This window comes from Octopus bimaculoides, chromosome 2 (genome assembly GCF_046866305.1).
Source record: "Octopus bimaculoides isolate indiv1 chromosome 2, ASM4686630v1, whole genome shotgun sequence".
NCBI classification, from domain to species: domain Eukaryota; kingdom Metazoa; phylum Mollusca; class Cephalopoda; order Octopoda; family Octopodidae; genus Octopus; species Octopus bimaculoides.
The window spans coordinates 15,193,381-15,214,971 of NC_142929.1; the positions used below are offsets into that span (position 1 = coordinate 15,193,381).

Below are 21,591 nucleotides of genomic sequence, written 5' to 3' on the forward strand. Positions count from 1 at the left end.
CTAATTTTGTTGGGGAGACTACGTCATCATCATCATCGTTTAATATCCACTTTTCATACAAGCATGGGTGGGATGGTTCCTTTCTATTTCCTTGTTGCAAACAGAAGATGGCTATTTTCTTGGATACCCTTACAGGTTTATTAATAACTTTGATCAGAATATAAAGATTCTATAAAAATTAAGGTCATTTCCAGAATTGCTTAAAGATTTAGCAGCACTGAGTAGAGTATTCCGTCTTAAGGATTCAGCAATGAACGTAAATTTGATGGAAATAAAGATAAAGTTAGAGGGAACATCAACAGAGATTTTAAAGCTTACATAAACATTTATATGTCTGATCAGATTATCAATATATGACAGCCAAATTTTACTCTACAATTTATCACCCTTCTGTCTGTAAAACTAGGGCTAAAACAACAATTTTTTAACATGCAAAAGATATATTCAAAATGATCCTAGCTTTGCTGACCAAATTGATAAAGACACCCAAATTTTCAACATATTAAATATTTAATGATTATGACTTTACTGCTAATCAATCTCATGTGTGGCCACACACTGGAGAAAACATTCAATATATTGTAGCTTAGCAGATGATTAGAAAATTTGGTGTATAAAAGGATTATCAATGCCACTACACATCATCTTTATTATCATAATGATGCTTGGAACTTCATAAATTAATCAGAGAGCGTCTATGTAGGTACTTGAATTGCTAGAAATAGCAACCAAATTTATCTCAAATGACATCCTAACAAATTGGAAGGATACACAGAATAGGTTTGTCCTAGATACAATGTTTCTGAAAATGAAGGCATGATCCCAGCTGCCTGTGGTTATAAGTCTGATCAGTCATAGATGACCTGGTGCTAAACAACGCAAAACCTTAAGAAGGGCAGCCCTAAAGACTAATACACATGACATTTGGAAGAGCCATAATATAAAGAGTGCAACAAAGCAGACTCAATATTATTCAGCAGGAAGGCAAGGTGGCATATTGATGTACTAAAGAAGTATTATTGTGTATTAAGTATATAGCAGGTTGATTTTAGTGATCCAATTACATTGCTACATATACAGGTGTCAATCAAAAGACTGTAATACAATCAACAAACACAAAGATTATCAGCACAATTTTTACCTTTTATCATTTTGATGTCATACTTTTTTCACCTGAGCCAAGCAAACAGAACATAAAACACATGTAAATGTTTTCAGTGAAATCCTTCAAGGGACACTTATGGGTCATGATTGGGCTATGGATTCACAATATTTAGCAAATGAAATAACAATCTTCAATAAATAAAATAGCAGTCATCAGTGAATGAACTGCCCACGTGATCTGGTACCCATTCCTGATAGTAAGATCACGTGAAATATATAGAATTTAGTTTGCCCAAGTGCAACATATTTCAGTGGATCTTAAATCAAAATCTATGATTGTCCGTTATTTATATCTATTTAACCATTTTGCTTGTATAGTTAAAAATAGCTTTATCCCCTCCTCTTTATGGTTGAATAGCTGTCGTCAAGAATTTGTATTTAGTTGTAAAATTCCTTCAAACTGCCTGAAATAGCAACAACATGTTTCTTGTATCATACCCAGCCTTGGTAAAGAAAGAAAGACATACTGGATAATGATGAAGAACTAGAAGCTTAGACAAATACTAGCTTGAAAGAGAAGAAAAAGTAGACTTGTTAATGTTACAGTGTCTTTAATCGAAGGGCTAGTTGATCAGAGCTGACCGGGGCTTTAACAACAACACAAGTTTAATCTATGTCAGCATTTTAAAATGTTTGTTTTGATATATACCATAATCATCGTTTAACGTCCGCTTTATATGCTGGCATGAGTTGGACGGTTGACTGAGGACTGGCAAGCTAGAAGGCTGCACCAAGCTCCAATCTGAACTAGCATATATATATATATATATTATAGTGGTAGCTAGAGTAAGAACATCAGTGTTGAACGTGTTAGTGTAAGTGTACTTAGAAACTGATTAAGACAGCTACGAGAGAACAACTTTATAAATATTACCAATTGATGGAGAATGTGTAACAGCTTCTCTCTTAAAGGTGTCACAAAAATGTATTCTGAAATATCTTCTTTAAAATCTGATATTACCTGAACATTGCATAATTTATGGTAAGTTAGGGAGTCAGGTGCTTTAAGTTCAGAGGTTGAACTTATTTCATACAATTCTATATATATATAAAAGTTTTAGGTAATCAAAAGTAACTAATTATTCATAAAACGAATCAACTAAATACTTTATAATTGAGCATCTGGTATATTATTACTAGTTAAACATTTTTTCATTTCGGTTAATTTTTAAAAAATTGAATTTAAAAAATTAGAAAAACCAAATCAATAACGTTCAAGAAATTCAGGCAAATATACATTAATACACGCGCACACAACTGCATATATAAGTATATAAGCATATACATACACATGTGTACATGATTGCATACATGCATACATACATACATGCATACATAATACATATTCATGTTTGTAAATATCACTAAAGATATCTAATTTTATTAAAATTTCCATTGTAGTTCATGTCTATGAAACGATTTCTCTCTATGAAATAGTTTTAAATGATGTGTGATATATTACTAACAATCCCCCACCTCACAGGAGCTTAAAGAATCGCTTCCAAGAAATTACGATGTCAGTTAATTTACAGGCGAAAATAAAATTAAATAAAGTCCAAAATTCGAAAACTCATTCAGAACACGATCACATCTGTTTAGCATTACTAACAAGTAATTTGATTTGATAATTATAGAAATTTGAAAATTCTAATCGATTAATCAACACAAGAACTAATTCTCTCTAAAATAATGGTTCGAACATTATCCAAACAAATTTTGGACAAAGTGGAAGAGACTGCCAACATATATAAGGACAGACAGCACAAAGAGAACCGAGCATATGTAAAAAGTAAAATAGTAAAAATCTGATTATAGTCACACTCAACTACGAAGAACATGACCGAAAGTTGAGCTTGATGTAAGCGGAGTAAAAGAGTGAAATTAGAGAAAAAAAATCGCTCTATAGGAAAAATGTGATAGTAGCCAAAGTATGACCAAAAGCGGAACGATTGAATGAAAGTCGAATAAATATTTTTCCGATAAAAATTCCATAGCAATAGTTAAAGTAATGAACGAGACAAGTTGAAAAGACATTTAATAGAACCACTGCTTTCTATAGCTGTCTCGTGATTTTAAATCCTGCTAGTAGATTGTAAATCCTGAAAATGCAACTAACTAGACGATAAATTTTAGGATAGACTTTTCTTATATATCAAATGTATTCATTCTAGTATATAAAATTACTGATCGCTATTACAGGAGAGAAAGGGTGTGTTTCGACATTAGAAAGCAATCTAAATGTATACGATCTACAACTGAACATAAAATAGGTATCTTTTCTAAGTGGCATTTATTATAACAAAGAATTATAAACAAAAGAATTTTGGTAAAAACGGTGGGAGGTAGGGAGGGGGGAATGTTTCCATAATTGGAGCCATGGATCGATATTGTGTTAGCTAGTAGATAGTCTAAAATAAATAATTCTTGGTTGTAATATTCAAAAGCACACACACACACACATTATATATATATGATAAACTAAGGCTTCATTGCGTAATGAATGAGTGTGAACTGGAGTTGGATTAGAAATAACAAACGCTAATAAAACGAAGTAGAATGCAAAGTGATTGAGAATATATCAAGAGGTACCAAATTCTAAATATAAATACAAATTCCCATGTCATCCTGGTCATGAAATAGGAATACTTTAAGGGAATTTATATTACATACAATTCTTTTAATTTCACAAAGGTGTACAAATAACATTGCAGTCTATAATGGTATGCATTTAACATACATTCTCTACATCATGCACGCGCACGTACACACATACAAACATATACATACAAATACATTTACATACATATACACACATACATACATACATACACAATACACAATACATACATACATACACACACAATACATACATCCATTCATTCATTCATTCATTCATTTTTTTTTTTTTAATGTTTCTTTTCAACTTGTTAATAAATAAATAAGGGTACAAGGGATTTTTTTACCTGCATGACAGTCTGCATAGAGCTACCTGGCACCGATGGATCCTTGAAATAAATTTGCTTGCTCGTTACCATGGAGCCGTCAAGAGAAGCTGTCACGATGTCAACCAGAGTTTTGTGTACGATTCCATAACGAACAGAGCTTTCGGACAGAAGCACTTGTACAGTCAAGTTATTACTAAGTAAAGAAGCACTGTGCTTAGATTTCAGAGACTTTTCTTTCTTGTATAGTTCGGTACTCATGTTGGCAAAACGATTAGAAAAGCTCACAGATCTCTAATGAAAACCTGGAACATTCCTAACCAACGTCTTCACACAACTTCCACTGTTTCTTCTTATTGTTTCAATATATATAAATATATATATATATATATTTATATGTATGTATATAGCACTGAATGTAGTTATGTAGTACCTCGGCAATTTGACACAATCAATGCATTAATTAATATTCTGCAACAGGGAATATCAGTAATAAAGATTACACAAAGTTGATTGCAGACACATCACAAGAGCGATTGTTGTTGTTGTTGTTGTTAACAGTGCATATGACCCAACTGCAACTACACAAGCGACACATTACTTGCAAAATAGAAATTAATTTATGAGTTCCATTATTATTATTTTCTTAGCATCAAATTTAATTAACAGAGATATAGATATTTTAACCGAATGTCTTGCTATGAATTTAAAATTTAAATATCTCGTTATGATTTTAAAATTAAATGATATTAAGGCTGAAATATTTTGTTTTATTTTGCAGTACATAAGCGGTTAAAATTAAAAGTTGCTCTGAATTATAAGATGGAGAAACCAGCAAGTGTTCGCACCGACCTGTGGGAGGTATTTGTCAAATGCTTTTTTATTCACTTCATTAAACCTTTTTTTAAAATAAATCATCAGTTATAAATTACTTTGAAAGTATTAATAAATTCTAAGATGCATTTTTGTGGACTGGTTTTAAGTTTAAATTTTTGCCGATCGTAAGCAAAACATTTTAATATTAAACAGATACGAGGTAGGTTTTCACTTAATTATTTCTTAGTGTCCCGAATAATGGGATGTATTTTCACATAATTTATGATAAAATGAATTCATCATGAAATATGAAATGTATTAACTATAGAAAGATGGCATTCCTTTCCTAGCCATTAGAACTGTAGATATATAAACTCCTGACTTTGTTTCTTTATAACTTTCTGACAAACGCATATTTTATTTTTTAATAATATATTTCACAAATATTTTTCAGATGGTGTAGATTATTATATCAAAATTTAATATGAAAATTTTCCTTTTTTTTAGTTTCTTTTTTCTTTTTCGTTTGGGTGGGGACAGAAAATTCACACCCCATCAAAATCTGTAGAAAGAAAATAAATCGAGGTGTGTAGATTATCCGACCCCCCCCCCCACCTCCAACTTTGTTTTTCCACATCAGATTCATACTCTACATCATCTGAAACGTATTTGTAGAAAATTCTATTTTAAAATATCCATTTTTCAGAAAGTTACAGAAACCAAATCATGGGTGTTGAATTGTCCGAAATCCCACATACACATACGCCTCTGAAATTTTTTTCCCTAATTTCCTTATGATCATAATCTATCAGAAACGTATTTGAAAAAATATCCATTTTTCAGAAAGTTATGAAGAAACGAAATCAGTACCAGTGGGGTATATATATATATGAAGTTATGCCAAATTTTTATGGTCGATTAGCCAAGGTTTAAAAAAAAAAATTCAATGAAACTAAAGATATCTTCAACGAATAAAGAAACTACTGTTTTATAACCTGTACTAATCTTAACTTTAAATAAAAATAAAATGTCTATTATACAAATGTAGATTTGGCATTAGGGATGTGAAGTTCATTTGAAATCAGTTCATTTATCTTATAATATAATAATTCATATATAATGGTTTAATCTGGTGGAAGAGGCTGGACCCAGGCCCTTCACAGGCCCCAGGAAGCATGATGTCAATATGGTTGCTCTTAATATAGACAGGGAGAGAATTCTGGAGAAGAGTGGATGTAATGGTTAATGCAGACCCTAGTGGAGTGGGTGGTGTGTACCATAAGTGATGAAGGGGAGATATCATCATCAACTTCGTAATCATCATATAATATCTGTTTTCTGTACTGGCATAGATTGGAGAGTTTACCAGATTTGGCAAGCTGGAGAGCTGGACCAGGTTTCAGTCTAATTGGCTTGGTTTCTACAGCTGGAAGCCCTTCCTAATGCCAAACACTTGCCTGACTGTGAAAATAGCTTCTGTAGTGCTTCTTCCCATGACAAAGCCAAACTGCATTTCATCTGGTCTAATTATGTTCCCAGTTAATTGGGTTATAACTCTCTCTCTGTAAGTTTCATCTCCTGGGCTAGCAATTTGATGCCTTTATAATTACATCTATCTAAGGCATCTCCCTTACCTTTGTAGTAGCTGACTATAATGCTACTACACCAGTCACTGGAGATTACACCTTCCTGAGTAATCTTATTATCCCTGTGAGTGACTAACCCTGGAGAGATAAGTGAGTCAAATAGAGGTAGTGTGTAACCAGCCAACTCAGAATGGTAGAAACCATTGTAAAGGCCAGTCAGGCCGTTGCCAGTACCGCCTGACTGGCCTTCGTAGGATTTTCGAGCGAGATCGTTGCCAGTGCCCCTGGACTGGCTCTTGTGCAGGTGGCACATAAAATATACCATTTTGAGCATGGCCATTGCCAGTACCGCCTGACTGGCCTTCTTGCGGGTGACATGTAAAAGCACTCACTACACTCTCTGAGTGGTTGACGTTAGGAAGGGCATCCAGCTGTAGAAACTCTGCCAAATCAGATTGGAGGCTGGTGTTGCCATCCAGTTTCACCAGTCCTCAGTCAAATCGTCCAACCCATGCTAGCATGGAAAGCGGACGTTAAACGATGATGGTGATGATGATGTTGATGATGATGATGCAGTCTTGGATGTCAGGGTGTGTTGCAATACCACTATTTGAATATCTCACACAGCTCTTATGGCACTTTAACTGAGTTTTGAAGCAGTTGTTTGACATTCAAATGTCCAAGTGATATATCTTGACTTCACAAAGGCTTTGATAAGGTAGACCATGATATGATATACCACACACTGCCAGACATTGGCATAGCTGATAAACTGGGAGAGTGGCTACATTATTTCCTACAAGATAAAAGTCAGTTGCAGGCAGTGGTGGTCTCTTTAAGGAAACACAAATTATGAGTGGTTATGCCCATGATACAAAATTATGACAATAAAGAGCCGTGACGATGCCGCAAGATTACAAGTCAATAGACAAGCAGGTTGAGGAAAACAACATGTAGGTTGATGCTGGAAAATTTCAAACACTGTGCAATCAGCTCACAAATGCACTACAGCCTGCATATACAAGACCTAAAAGCATTGCAATCCCTGAGTCATAGACAGTAAGAGTTGAGGATCAATGTGTGTAATGATGCATTATTTCATATACACATTACCAGAATGCAGACAGTTGGCAGGGTGGATACTAAGGTCCTTCAAGACAAAAAACCATGTTGGTCCTTTGGAGGACCTTTGTTCCCAACCACCTGGGCTACTGCTCTTAACTATGGTCACCACATAGTGCCAAACTAACAGCGGAGCTTGAAGCAATCCAATGCTACTACACTAAAAAGATTGTAACAGTGCAACAGGTGAATTACAGGGAGAGGCTGAAAAAAAACTACGGCTTTATTCCCTGGAGCAAAGAGATATGTTATAATCTATATATGGAAAATTATGGAAGGGTTAGTACCTGGTCATTCTCCTGTTGATGATAACATTGAACCAACATGCCAGCCTGAAGTACAGATGAGAGCAGCAGTGTCAGATCCCCTCATGCACCAGATGGGCCAACAAGCAAAGGGGTGGGGAAACCACATGCAGGAGTGGTAGTATGAAATCCCACTACCCAGAAGAAATTAGCTAAACAACAAAGATGTGGAAAAAGTGCAAAATCACAGTGATGCTTCAGCACGATTGCAGCTGTATATATATATATATATATATATATATATATATATATTACATACAAAATTAAGAGGAATGACCACCAAAAGTGGACTCCTATATGCTAGAAATAGATGCCAAAACACCTAACCACGAAGAGTATGTTCTCAAGAACATGCTTTTCTTGAGAACATACTCTTCATGGTTAGGTGATTTGGCATCTATTTCTAGCATATAGGAGTCCACTTTTGGTGGTCGTTCCTCTTAATTTTGTATGTAATATAATTTTAATCTTCGGATTTTTTTAAATATGCAAGGCCACTGGTTTCAATTGATTAATATTGATTTCTACCCTCATTATTAAATTTATATATATATATATATATATATATATATATATATATATGCATACATATGCAGTATTTCATCTAAGGGAGGTCCCTCTGAGGATATGTTAAAAAACACTATATACTTGAAAGTTAGGCGAAAAAAGTTGCCCTGGAAATGATCAAGGATGACAGATATCAATATTTTGCAGTTTTTGCTGCTCATTGGTGTTGTGCACTTACCTCACTCCTGAAACGAATTTGAAATAGCCAATAGAAGAAGTATCTTTTATTTCTTTCAGTCATTAGATTGTGGCCATACTGGGGCACCACCTTATTTATAAGATATGTCTGTCTTGTAAAAGATCTAAATAACTTGATGGTCTTTGTTATCATGCTGAAGATTTTAATTTTTTTTGATTAAATGTTTTTTTGGTACATCTTTTCTTTATTTTTTATTGTTTTGTTTATGGTAATAGACATCACAAAGTCATAATTGAAATTCCTTATCATTCCCAGAAATTTAAAAGGCTGGAAAAGAAAACAGATGGTTTATTGAATAAACATTCAAAATCAAATGTCAAAACTTCAGAAGTTGACAAGAAAGGTGAAGTACTGCTTTTCAAATTTGATCAGTGAAATAGTTTTCAAAACATTTTTAGCTTCTTTTTATGTTTTGTTTTCAAACTTTTATTTTATTTATTTATTTATTATTATTTTTTTTCTTTAATTTAGAGGATGGAAGTAAAAAGCTCCTGGATTCCTCCATTACTTCTCAGAAAAATGTAAATTCTCTTGAAGTAAAACCTTCAACTGATAATGAAGAAATTAAAAACTGTAAAACGTAAGTTTACTTAATAATTTTTCTGGCTGTGTGGTAAGTAGCTTGCTTACCAACCACATGGTTCCGGGTTCATTCCCACTGCGTGGCATCTTGGCCAAGTGTCTTCTACTATAGCCTCAGGCCGACCAAAGCTTGTGAGTGGATTTGGTAGATGGAAACTGAAAGAAGCCTGTCGTGTATATACATATGTGTATGTGTGTGTGTCTATGTTTGTGTGTCTGTTTGTCCCCCCAACATGAATTTTCCTTGTGGGTTCATGAAATTTTTTTGAAGATTATCTCAAAATTTCTTCAACCAAGTAGACTTGAGGTAAAAGAAAACCATGGTTGCCACTTAATCAAAACATTGGACCTTCAAAAAAACTAGACTGTGTTTATTTCTAGTTGATCCATTGCTTCTACTCAAATATAAAGCAGATGTGAAATAAATCCCAGTAATTTTCTCAGAGAAAATTGAAGCTAATGCAGAAATGACTTATTCAGTGATTCTATTCCTTCCTGTAGGTGATTGTTTCAATCTAGGTGAACTGAAACATTGAGAATAAAATAGTTTTGTTTGAGATACAATACACTATAGATGATGGGTTATGAACCATTGGCATACAACTAACTTATCTGCTGACCTCTTCAACTGATATTCCTGAAGTTTTCATATTCTCTGGATGGAAGCTTGATGTCATATACTCGAAAACAGAGTCAAATGTTCTCTCCTTTCACTCATAATTGTATCTGTATTTTATTTGTTTCAATTTTTTTTTTTCCCCAGATCAAACTCTGACGATGCTGACTGTGAGCATGAATGGAATGATTTAAAACAATATCTTGATGTGAACAGTCATTTACAATACAACCCTGTTTCCTCATCAGCTCCTAAATCTGGTTTGGAGAAGCAAATTAATGAAGCTATAGCAAGTGGAGACTTTGAAACAGCAGAAACGCTTAGTGACAAATTAGCAAAAAGGGAGGTAATTATCTTAGACTTCCTTTGATGTTTTAATTCAATGTTATTTGATCACTGGTACAAATATTTAACATTCTTTTATTTTGAGAAATTATCTTTTCTAAGCTCTTCCATCTACTTCAGCTGTTGGCACCTTTTATAAGCAACTCACAATATGTGCAACGTGCATTATTTCACATTTTTGCTTTTAATCATATGATCTATAACCGTGGCTATCTACAACCACTTACTTGCTATTCTGTTATTCTTTCACTGATCTTCGGGTTTTTAAGGAATTATACCGATTCCAATAATTTTATTGAGCTGGGAGGAAGACGAAAGGTAAAGTCAACTAGGTTTAAAATACCACAAGGTATTTTTGTTCAACACATCAGTTTTGGCATACCTTCATATACATACATTGCATGCACACACACACACACACACACACACACACACTTCTGATGGGTGTCTTTAGTTGTAATCTATAGAATTTTACTCAAGGCTTTGATTGTCCTGAAATTATTGAACAAGTCACTTGCTACAAAATCTGTGTGCTGGGATTGAACCCAGAATCACATGGTTGCAAAGTGAACCTCTTAACTATGCAATTGTAATCAAATTATAGGTGCAAGAGTGGCTGTGTGGTAAGTAGCTTGCTTACCAACTACACGGTTCCGGGTTCATTCCCACTGCGTGGCACCTTGGGCAGGTGTCTTCTACTATAGCCTTGGGCCGACCAAAGCCTTGTGAGTGGATTTGGCAGACAGAAACTAAAAAGAAGCCCATCATATATATATATATATATATATATATGTATGTATGTGTGTGTATATGTTTGTGTGTCTGTGTTTGTCCCCCCAACATCGCTTAACAACCGATGGTGGTGTGTTTACATCCCCGTAACTTAGCGATTCGGCAAAAAGAGACCGATAGAATAAATACTAGGCTTACAAACAATAAGTTCTGGGGTTGATTTGCTTGACTAAAGGTGGTGCTCCAGCATGGCCGCAGTCAAATGACGGAAACAAGTAAAAGAGTAAATTACTAATATAAATTTTAACCTGTAACATTGTCTCTATGTTTTTTTTTTTTAGTCCCTTTAATTCCATGTAAATCAGTGGTTCTTAACCAGGGTCCATTCGACCCTTGGGGGTCCGTTTAAATTTTTTTTTTTTTTATTGTTAAAATTTATAAGTAATAAATTGGTTCTGACTGGTTCCCATGCTGGTGGCACATAAAAAATCACCATTCAAGCATGGTCGATGCCAGTGCCGCCTGACTAGCCCCCATGCTGGGGGCACGTAAGAAAGAGCATCCAGCTGTAGAAACCTTGCCAGAACATATTGGAGTCTGGTGCAGTCACCTGGCTTGCCAATCCTCAGTCAAACCATCCAACCCATGCCAGCATGGAGAGCGGATGTTAAACAATGATAATGATGAATACACAAAATATCATCATCATCGTTTAACGTCCACTTTCCATGCTAGCATGGGTTGAACGATTTGACTGAGGACTGGCGAACCAGATGGCTACACCAGGCTCCAATCTGATCTGGCAGAGTTTCTACAGCTGGATGCGCTTCCTAACGCCAACCACCTCGAGAGTGTGGTGGGTGCTTTTACATGTCACCGGCATGAAGGCCAGTCAGGCAGTACTGGCAACAGCTAACAAATTTTTATACAACTCTTCATAATATTTAATTGTAAAAATATAAGACAAATTTTTTAAACATTGAATTATTCTGAGGATCCACTTGAGTAAAATTGGAAGCAAATGGTCCATAAGTAAAAAATGGTTAAGAACCACTTATGTAAAGGAAACCAAATGTGTTTACAAATCATGATCTAATCTTACTATTCTTTTTTCCTTTGCAGTTTGCTGTAAAAATTACAGGTTCTTTTGATGCCCGGGAATACTTAAAACGGAAAAAGGTAATTAGACTCTTCTATAGTTCTATATTTAAGAGATGAGGAATTCATCATCATCATCATCATCATTTAACGTCCGCTTTCCATGCTAGCATGGGTTGGACGATTTGACTGGGGACTGGCGAAGCGGATGGCTGCACCAGGCTCCAATCTGATCTGGCAGAGTTTCTACAGCTGGATGCCCTTCCTAACGCCAACCACTCCGAGAGTGTAGTGGGTGCTTTTACATGCCACCGGCACGAGGGCCAGTCCGGCAGTACTGGCAATGGCCACGCTCTATGTACATTATTTACATTTGACGGATATTTGTCCTCATCTTGTTTGTTGTTAACACAATGTTTCAGCTGATATACCTTCCAACCTTCATCAGGTGTCTTGGGGAAATTTCGAACCTGGGTTCTTGTTGTTGCTGCTGCTGCTGCTGCTCAGGTCACTACCTGAAATCGAACTTGGAATCTTGGGGTTAGTAGCCCGTGGGCCTATGGCGTAGTGGTTAAGAGCGCGGGCTACTAACCCCAAAATTCCGAGTTTGATTCCAGGCAGTGACCTGAATAATAATAATAATAATAATAATAACAACATCATCGAAAAATACCTTAGGAATGAGAACCCAGGTTCAAAATTTCCCCAAGACACCTGATGAAGGCTGGAGGGTATATCAGCCGAAACATTGCGTTAACAACAAACAAGATGAGGACAAATATCTGTCAAATGTAAATAATGTAGACTCTTCTATTTACTTATTTTCAATTTCTTAGTATTCTTAATATACATGGTGCTGGCACAGGTGCTTTTTACGTGGCACCATTATCAATAAAGTGTCATATCCCTGCTATGAACTGACTCTGTATCACTGACTTTATTCCTTCCCCACAAAATTTGTCAAGTCTTTGAATCTTTGTTAAAAATCAATATTCCCCAGAAGAGAGAAGAAACTAGAGAAGGGAATGTTAATGAATCAAGTCTACCCACTTAGTTCTTATTCCCAGTTGTTGTGATTTCATCTTTTTTTTTTAAATTTCCTTATGCAATTGAGCAAAGCATGAGCGTCACATCACCTCATTTCTGTCTTCCCTGTGTATTCTGAAATCTTGTATTACGATAAGAATTCAATGTCATCACAAAGTGCTCTTAGTATTGTACTGCAAGGGAATTTCAGTTACCTGTTGGAAAATGTTTTTTTGTACCTTTTGAGAATTACAAGAGAAGAAACAAATGTCTTTAGAAATAGCATTAATGACATAGATGCCCATTTCTGTTTTCATCATCATCATCGTTTAACTTCCGCTTTCCATGCTAGCATGAGTTGGACGATTTGACTGAAGACTGGCAAGCCAGAAGGCTGCACCAGGCTCCAATCTGATCTGGCAGAGTTTCTACAGCTGGATGCCCTTCCTAACGCCAACCACTCTGAGAGTGTAGTGAGTGCTTTTACATGTCACCGGCACGAGGGCCAGTCACACGGTACTGGCAACAGCTATGCTCTAAAAGGTGTTTTTTACATGCCACCTGCACAGGAGCCAGTTCAGCGGCACTGGTAACAACCTAGCTCAAAAGATTTTCTAACATGCCACCAGCACAAGTGCTAGAAGGCAACGCTGGTAACGATTATGCTTAAATGGTGCTATTTACGGGCCACTAGCACAGAAGCCAAACAGCTGCTCTGGCAATGAACACGCTCAGACAGTGCTGTTAGTGCTTCTCTGGAGCAGGTGCCAGTCATCGAATATGGTTCAATTACGATTTCAATTTCACTTGCCCCAACAGGTCTTCGCAAGCCAAGTTTAGTGTCCAATGAAGGAGAGGCTGGCATAGGTGCCAGTCGTTGGATTCGGTTCGATTTCGATTTCAGATTTCAAATTTATAAGATTTTGTATCTCAGAAATCAACATTTTTGTAAAGTCAAATTTTTTGTCATTTCTATGTTTTTAGGCTGAGGAAATGACTGTCAAAGCTAAGAAAAAGAAGAAGCTACACTGGGGGTAAGAATTTTGCATTATTAGAAATACAATCGTTTTTAATTTAGTTATGAAGCTAGTAGCTTTGAGGGGAGGGGTTAGTTGATACCATTGACTCCAGTAGTTGCCTGGTTTTTTATGAATGAGTGGCTGTGTGGTAAGGAGCTTGCTTACGAACCGCATGGTTCCAGGTTCATTTCCACTGCGTGGCACCTTGGGTAAGTGTCTTCAACTATAGCCTCGGGCCGACCAAAGCTTTGTGAGTGGATTTGTCATTGACGGAAACCGAAAGAGGCCCGTCGTATGTATGTATATATATGTGTGTGTGAATATGTTTGTGTGTCTGTGTTTGTCACCACAACATCGCTTGACAACCGATGCTGGTGTGTTTACGTCCCTGTAACTTAGCGGTTTGGCAAAAGAGACTGATAGAATAAGTACTAGGCTTACAAAGAATATGTCCTGGGATCGATTTACTCGACTAAAGGCGGTGCCCCAGCATGGCCACAGTCAGATGACTGAAACAAGTAAAAGAGTAATGGCTTCAGATTTTGGCACAAGGCCCGCAATTTTGGGGGAGTGGGTAAGCGGATTACCTCAACTCCAGTGCTCAACTGATACTCAAATAATCTTTTCTACCCTAGGCACAAGACCTGAAATTTTGGGGGAGGGGGCCAGTCGATTAGATTGAGCTCAGTACGCAACTGGTACTTTATTTATCTACCCCAAAAGGATGAAAGGCAAAGTCGACCTCTGATACTGAAATAATGAAACAAATGGAACTCTGTCAGAATTTCTAACCTCAGGTTCAAAGAATTAGAGGATAAGTAGTTAAGTATCACACAGTCCTGTGGACACTTTGCATACTCTCAGGCAGAGTCATTTGAAACAGTATGTGACAAAGCTGGGCCTTTGAATTACTGGTACAAGCCATCCTATGGGCTTCCACACACTTTCTGTCGAAAGATTGTTGGAAGCTGTTTAATATTGTTGAGTGATTCTCTGAGGCCGTGAGCTGGTGGAGCCATTGGCACAGCAGGAGAAATGCATTCTTGTATTTGGTTTACAAGATTCTTGATGTGAATTCCTACTTTGAAGCAAATCCTGTGTCTTGGGAGGGTCATTGCACCAATAACATACTCACTTGTGCAATATCACTTCTTTATTGTTAGTCAGTTGGTTAAACATCTAACCAACAAGACTAACCAATTGTTTGTTTAACCAACACATTAAACAAATGATTGATTGGTGTGTTGATTAAATATTTGATTGATTGTCTAAAAATAAATAAGTGATATTTAACCAGGGCATGTGTTATTGGCATAATGACCCTCCTAAAACACAAGTGTTTATTTTTTTGTTTTATTCATGTCAATATGTATGTAATTTGAGTTTTTTCCTTTTCTTTTATAGATTTGAACACAAACAACGTTGGGAAATGAAAGGAAATATGTGACTGCTTTGTTTTTTATTCCAAGAATATCTTAAAGAATGGAATGTGATTTATGAGTACTGAATGTACTCATAAATAGGCATGTCTTCTATCGCTGAGATGAGGAGAAAGATGACTTCATGTAAACATAATCCTATGATAAATTATTTCAGTGTTCATGAAAATCTAACTACAAGCCTTGTATAACAGCTATATAACATCATCATTATCAACTTTATATTATAGGCTGTTTGGATAACTCTGAAGATCAACAAATTCACCTTTTCCGTTTCTTATAATTTCATGTTATAAGTTCATGTTATGCTAATGTTGAAGCTATCTTCCATCCTTTCCCTCTTCTCATCTCCCCTACTTCGTTCTGGAATTATTCCTTACGAGATGTTTTTTTAGCAAAACATAGCAACATGTTCCCATACCGTGTCAGTTTTGTCTCTTCATGATGCTCATCAGGTTGTTTGATTAATCCAGTGACTTCACAGTAATCCCTTTTTTTTCTTTTTTCAACTTCCCTTTTGAAGACAGAGTCACAAATAAGATGCACTGAGCATCACAATAACAACTTTTCTTCCATGTCTTATTTTAGGCCGGTTGAGTAAGTTGTTCACATTTTGCAAATCTCCAGAGTCTTGCGAGTAACATGGTAACCTCACTAGCACTGGTGCCATGAAAAAAGTTTCCTGGTGCACTCTGTGAATCAAGTAGAGGCGACACAAGGTTGAGAGAATGTTGCCTGGAGTAAGACACTTCATATAATGCTGATGTCAGGAAAACATGTACCCATATACTGGGGAATATTTGGGGTAAATGGCACCCAGGGCTAGCATCAAAATTGCACTCCCCCCCTCCCTCACCAAAAAGTGGGTCAGTGCATGCATTTTGTGAGCTCAGGTAAAAATATCTATTCTATCTAGTAGCGTGGATGGTGATAATTATAACAAACCATGCCTGAAAATATTAAAAAAATTTTTTTTAATGGCTTAATTAGAAAATGATCTTGGCGAAAATTATGCCCCCCTCAAAGTGGCACCCAAGGCATGTGCCCTGTTTTCCCCACCCTAGCTACACGCCTGCCCATATACACTGTAGAGTGGTTGGTGTTAGGAAGGTCATAAAGCTACTGAGACGTTGGAGCAAAACATAGTTCTTTGGCTCATCAGATCCTGTCAAACCATCCAATTTTTACTTGAATGGGAAACAGATATAAAATAATAATGAGGAAGTAAAAAAAACCAACATTGCAAAGCAAAGATCTTGCAGGCATTTCACATACATCTCAGTCATGTTAATACATCGGTTGTCTAGGCCAGGGGTTTTCAAACTTTTTGACTTGCGGACCCCTTTATATTTCAGGCTTTACCTTAGGGACCCCCTTATAAACGCTTATGAAATTTATACATAAATATTTGCTTAAAATAACATATATTTTTACATTTATTTATTTAACAGTATTTAACAAATACGTTTATTGTCAATTAAAAGATTTCGATTAAAAAAACATATATAAAATCAAATTGCCCATAAAAAGTATTTGCTGTCCTTGCAGACCCCCTGTCGTCCGTGGACCACAGTTTGAAAACCTCTGGTCTAGGCTACGAACTGTGAGGTTTTTGAAAACCTTTTTAAAACACATTTACTTACTACAATATATATATATATATATATATACTGACCGAGACCTTTGGAAATGTGCTGTGCGTGAGAAGACCCGGCAAGCCAAGTAAGATCGTTGCCAGTGCCCCTGGACTGGCTCTTGTGCGGGTGGCACATGAGATGCACCATTTTGAGCGTGGCCGTTGCCAGTACCGCCTGACTGGCTCCCGTAGGATTTTAGAGTGAGATCGTTGCCAGTGCCCCTGGACTGGCTTGTGCGGGTGACACATAAAAGACACCATTTCGAGCGTGGCCGTTTTCGTGCGGGTGACACATAAAAGCACCCACTACACTCTCTGAGTGGTTGGCGTTAGGAAGGGCATCCAGCTGTAGAAACTCTGCCAAATTAGATTGGAGCCTGGTGTTGCCATCCGGTTTCACCAGTCCTCAGTCAAATCGTCCAACCCATGCTAGCATGGAAAGCGGATGTTAAACGATGATGATGATGATATATATATACACAGAATATACACTAATACATACATACAAATACACACATACATACAAATACCTGTCACTTTCTTTATTTCTTTGCCGTTCCTTATCACCCTTTCCCCCTTTAAATAGATATGTAACTATGGTTACATATGACCTCATTATAATTGGTGTAAATTGTAAATTCCCTTCCCATTTCTAACACCGTCCTTCACCAGGATAACAACAGCAAAACCAAAAAATAGTGACACATCTTTTTCAAATGCGATCGACAAACTTTTATTCCCTACAAACTGAGTTTTTGGAAAATCTTTTTTCACACATTTACTTACTACCATATAATATACACACTCATACATATATGCGTACAAATACACCCATACATACAGATAAACACATACATTACTTGTCACTCTTTTCCAAATACGATCGACAGTCAAACACTTATTCCCTAGAAACTGTGAGTTTCTTGAAAATGTTTTTTAAAACACATTTACTTACTACCATATATATATATATATATATATATATATATATATATATATATATATATATATATATATATATATATATATATATACACACACACACAGAATACACACTAATACATACATACTAATACCTGTCAGTTTATTTATTTGCCGTTCCTTATCAACTTTTCCCCCTTCAATTTTACGCATACTTTCCAAGACAATTTCTCTGTACTTTCACCCTTTCTTTCGGACATTCAATGCCACCGAAAAAGAGAAGTCGCCTCAGTTGCCATACCTCGTCAGCAATGGCGCTAAAGGTGATTAAAGCAAGTGAGTCCTCCGACCAAACTGCTTTTACACTTTCACAGAGCGCTTTACATGCAGTGCAATGCCAGGCTGCAGAAAGTTTCCAACAGCGCACCGTACGCTTAGCCAACATGGCTTCATACGATACTGCTTCCAGGGCTACTGAAGGCCCGGAACAAAGGGCGACTCGCCTGATTAGAAACGCTGCGCTGCTGCTGCCAGGGATTCAGAGGGCCAGGAACAAAGGGCCACTCGACTGGCTAGAAACGCTGCGGCTACTGCTGCTTCCAGGCCTTCCGAACGTTTGCAACAACGGATGACTTGCCTTCCTAGGAACGCTGTGGCTATGACTACTTCCATAGCTTCTAAAGATGCAGATGGACGGTTCATTATCATTGCAAATGTGCCTTCTGCTACTGCTGCGAGACCTTCCCATGACCAACACCAGCTACGTTCTATGTTGCAGAGTACCAACAGCCATTACTGGCACCTACAGGCTTTCAAGTATGAGCCAAACTTTAATTACTCCTTCCGCGCTGACATAAATATAAGGGAAATGTACTTCAATTGCCAATTCTGCAATGCTAAAAAGTGGGCTGGTCAGCTTGCTCCCTCTTCTAGAACCGCCACAGCCTTTGAAGGAACTACTTGCTGCTTCTACCTCAAGGTCTTCAAAATTCCTTCAAGTCATCAGAAATTACAATTGTGCATTTCAGATGACTTCTTTCGGGGCTAACGTTGTCACAGACAGTGGTTGGATGCCTACTTTCAAGGTCCAGGGATAGGTGTACCATCTTATTGGGTCGTTCCAGCCACTACAAAATTGCAAGCCTTCGTTCCTCCAAATTTACTTCATTTCCAACTACAGTAAGCAACTTGATGTGCGGTTCGGCATTATTCCACCACCTGCAAACACTGACGCTGACACTTTTGTCAGGGACGTTCTACTCAGTCTGCAAAACATGCTTCATGAGCACAACAGCTATATTCGCAGTTTCAAATACGCCTTGCAAACAGCCCCTTCACCAAACTTCACCATTGTCATCGATGCTGACAAAAGACCTTCTGGGGAGCACGCACGCTGTTATAACACTCCTTCGTGCATGAAGTAACTATCTCTTACACGCCATTACAATTTACATCAAATAACAAAACTTCAAAAGTCAATAAAACTAAATACATACATCCTCTCTCTCACCATTATATTTTACACCATTACATTTTACATCAAATACAAAATATTCAAAAGTAACAGGTCATTTTACACAACATCTCCATGACAGAGGTGTTGGCGATTCATCTATTCAGCACCACTACACTCTTGCCGGTCTTGCATATGGTGAGTAGATGCTATTGTTGTATATTTTCAAACTTACCCGTATTTACTTACCCATGATTCATCCCCCTCTTTCCTCCATAGGGCATCTGTTCTGTTTTCACAGAGCATGAAGTTTTGTCCACTGCCGTTGGTAGAAAAGGAACACACCGTATTCACCTGCAAACGTTTTACACACCCTTCCAGGACGACCTACCAAATTGTTACAATTGTGAGAACGATAACACAGCCTTTTCAGGGCCACCTCACATTCTGTTGTTATCCACTTCTTAGAGTGTTGCAATGCTCTTTGCAGGGCTTTCTATCCAGTTGCAAATCGATTGGTTGGGAGTTAACTTATATCAATCTTTGCCTCAATAATCATAATTGAGTAGAATCATTAACAGTACTTTGAAGCAATTCACTCCCAAGCAACGCCGGGCACTTCTGCTAGTATATATATATATACACACACATACACAACAAAGCCTAATGGTGTGAATTTTCTAAAACTCCTTTAGGGACAAATGGTTTTCACAATGAATTCCAATTTAATTGGAATCTTCACGATCTGAAGCATATTTGTAGAAAATTTCATTAAAAGGTATTTAATTTTCTCAAGGTTATGAAGAAGCAAATCTTTGGGGCACAATTGTGTAGATATGCCAAAATATTTATAAATATATAACACTGTAAAAATGTATGTTTGTATATATTTATGTTTCTGTATGCATTTATACATGTATATATATAAGTTTCAGAAGACAGAATAATGAAATAAAAGTCACTCATAATAAGAGATTTCCCAAAAATTTATTTCCTTAATTTTTAACTACTGCTTCTGGCACACATATTTACACAATTTTGATTTTAAAAATAATTTGGAAATTATAAAGAAAAACAAATGGTAGATTCAGACTCTGTATTTTAAAACTATGACTTGAAAAAAAAATGTGTGTGGGGGAGGAATTAAAATTTTTTTTTTTTTTTTTTTGCATAATTGTATCAATTCCATTATGCAGAAGTTAGAATCAAAAAAAATTTGTAAAAATTCATAAGTCTCCAGACCCACACTCGAAAAAAAATGCACCATTCGCACATGATCGTTACCAGCATCGCCTTACTGGCACGTGAATAAACATTCGAGTGAGGTTGTTTCCAGTGCCATTGGACTCACTCCTTTGCAGGTGGCACATAAAAAACACTACTTGTGCGTGGCCGTTGCCAGTACTGCCTTACTGGCCCTAGTGCTGGTGGCACGTAAAAGCACCCACTACACTCTTGGAGTGGTTGGTATTAGGAAGGGCATCCAGCTGTAGAAACTCTGCCAGATCAGATTGGAGCCTGGTGCAGCCATCCGGTTTGCAGTCCTCACTCAAATCGTCCAACTCATGCTAGCATGGAAAGTGGACGTTAAACGATGATGATGAAACGCATTTGGACATATGACAGTTTAGCATAATAGCAACAATACATATATATATATATATATGTATGTATGCATGCATGCATAGATACACAAATACGCACGAATGAATCAACACCAATAATTTTCTTTTTTTCAAGCATAGTACTTACATGTCTCTTTGCTGAACTGCTAAGTTATGAGGATGTAAACAAACCAACACCAGTTGTCAAGCAGTGGTGGGGAACAAAGACATACTCACATGCACACACATATGACGGGCTTCTTTCAGTTTCCATCTACCAAATCCACTCACAAGGCTTTGGTTGGCCTGAGACTATTGTAGAAGACACATGTCCAAGGTGCTATGCTGTGGGACTGAACCCGGAACCATGTGGTTAAGAAGCAAGCTTCTTACCACACAGCTACTCCTGCGCTTTGCCG

At 36.8% G+C, this 21,591-nt stretch overlaps 2 protein-coding genes across 3 annotated transcripts in view; one reads left to right on the forward strand and one right to left on the reverse strand.

Annotated features, from left to right (window-relative positions):
- LOC106876007 (WD repeat-containing protein 54) overlaps positions 1-4,659 on the reverse strand; it is a 25,066-nt gene extending 20,407 nt beyond the window's left edge. The window contains exon 1 of the mRNA XM_089340981.1: positions 4,128-4,659. Coding sequence (XP_089197107.1) covers positions 4,128-4,367 — 240 coding nt within the window. The 5' untranslated portion in view covers positions 4,368-4,659. The remainder of the gene's footprint in view (positions 1-4,127) is intronic.
- On the forward strand, positions 4,180-19,986 carry LOC106876004 (protein FAM204A). 2 transcript variants are annotated; one of them, XR_008266517.2, is made up of 9 exons: positions 4,180-4,306; positions 4,888-4,967; positions 8,957-9,044; positions 9,173-9,281; positions 10,047-10,245; positions 12,099-12,155; positions 14,085-14,134; positions 15,524-15,684; positions 19,848-19,986. XR_008266517.2 is itself a non-coding variant. In XM_014924357.3 (8 exons), exons 2-8 carry the CDS (start codon positions 4,929-4,931, stop codon positions 15,564-15,566), a joined length of 585 nt encoding a protein of 194 aa, XP_014779843.1. In that variant the 5' UTR covers positions 4,180-4,306; positions 4,888-4,928; the 3' UTR covers positions 15,567-17,087. The 2 variants fall into 2 exon arrangements, 1 of the variants encoding a protein (XP_014779843.1); XM_014924357.3 differs by lacking the exon at positions 19,848-19,986 and having other exon boundaries at positions 15,524-17,087.
- The last annotated feature ends 1,605 nt before the right edge of the window (positions 19,987-21,591 follow it).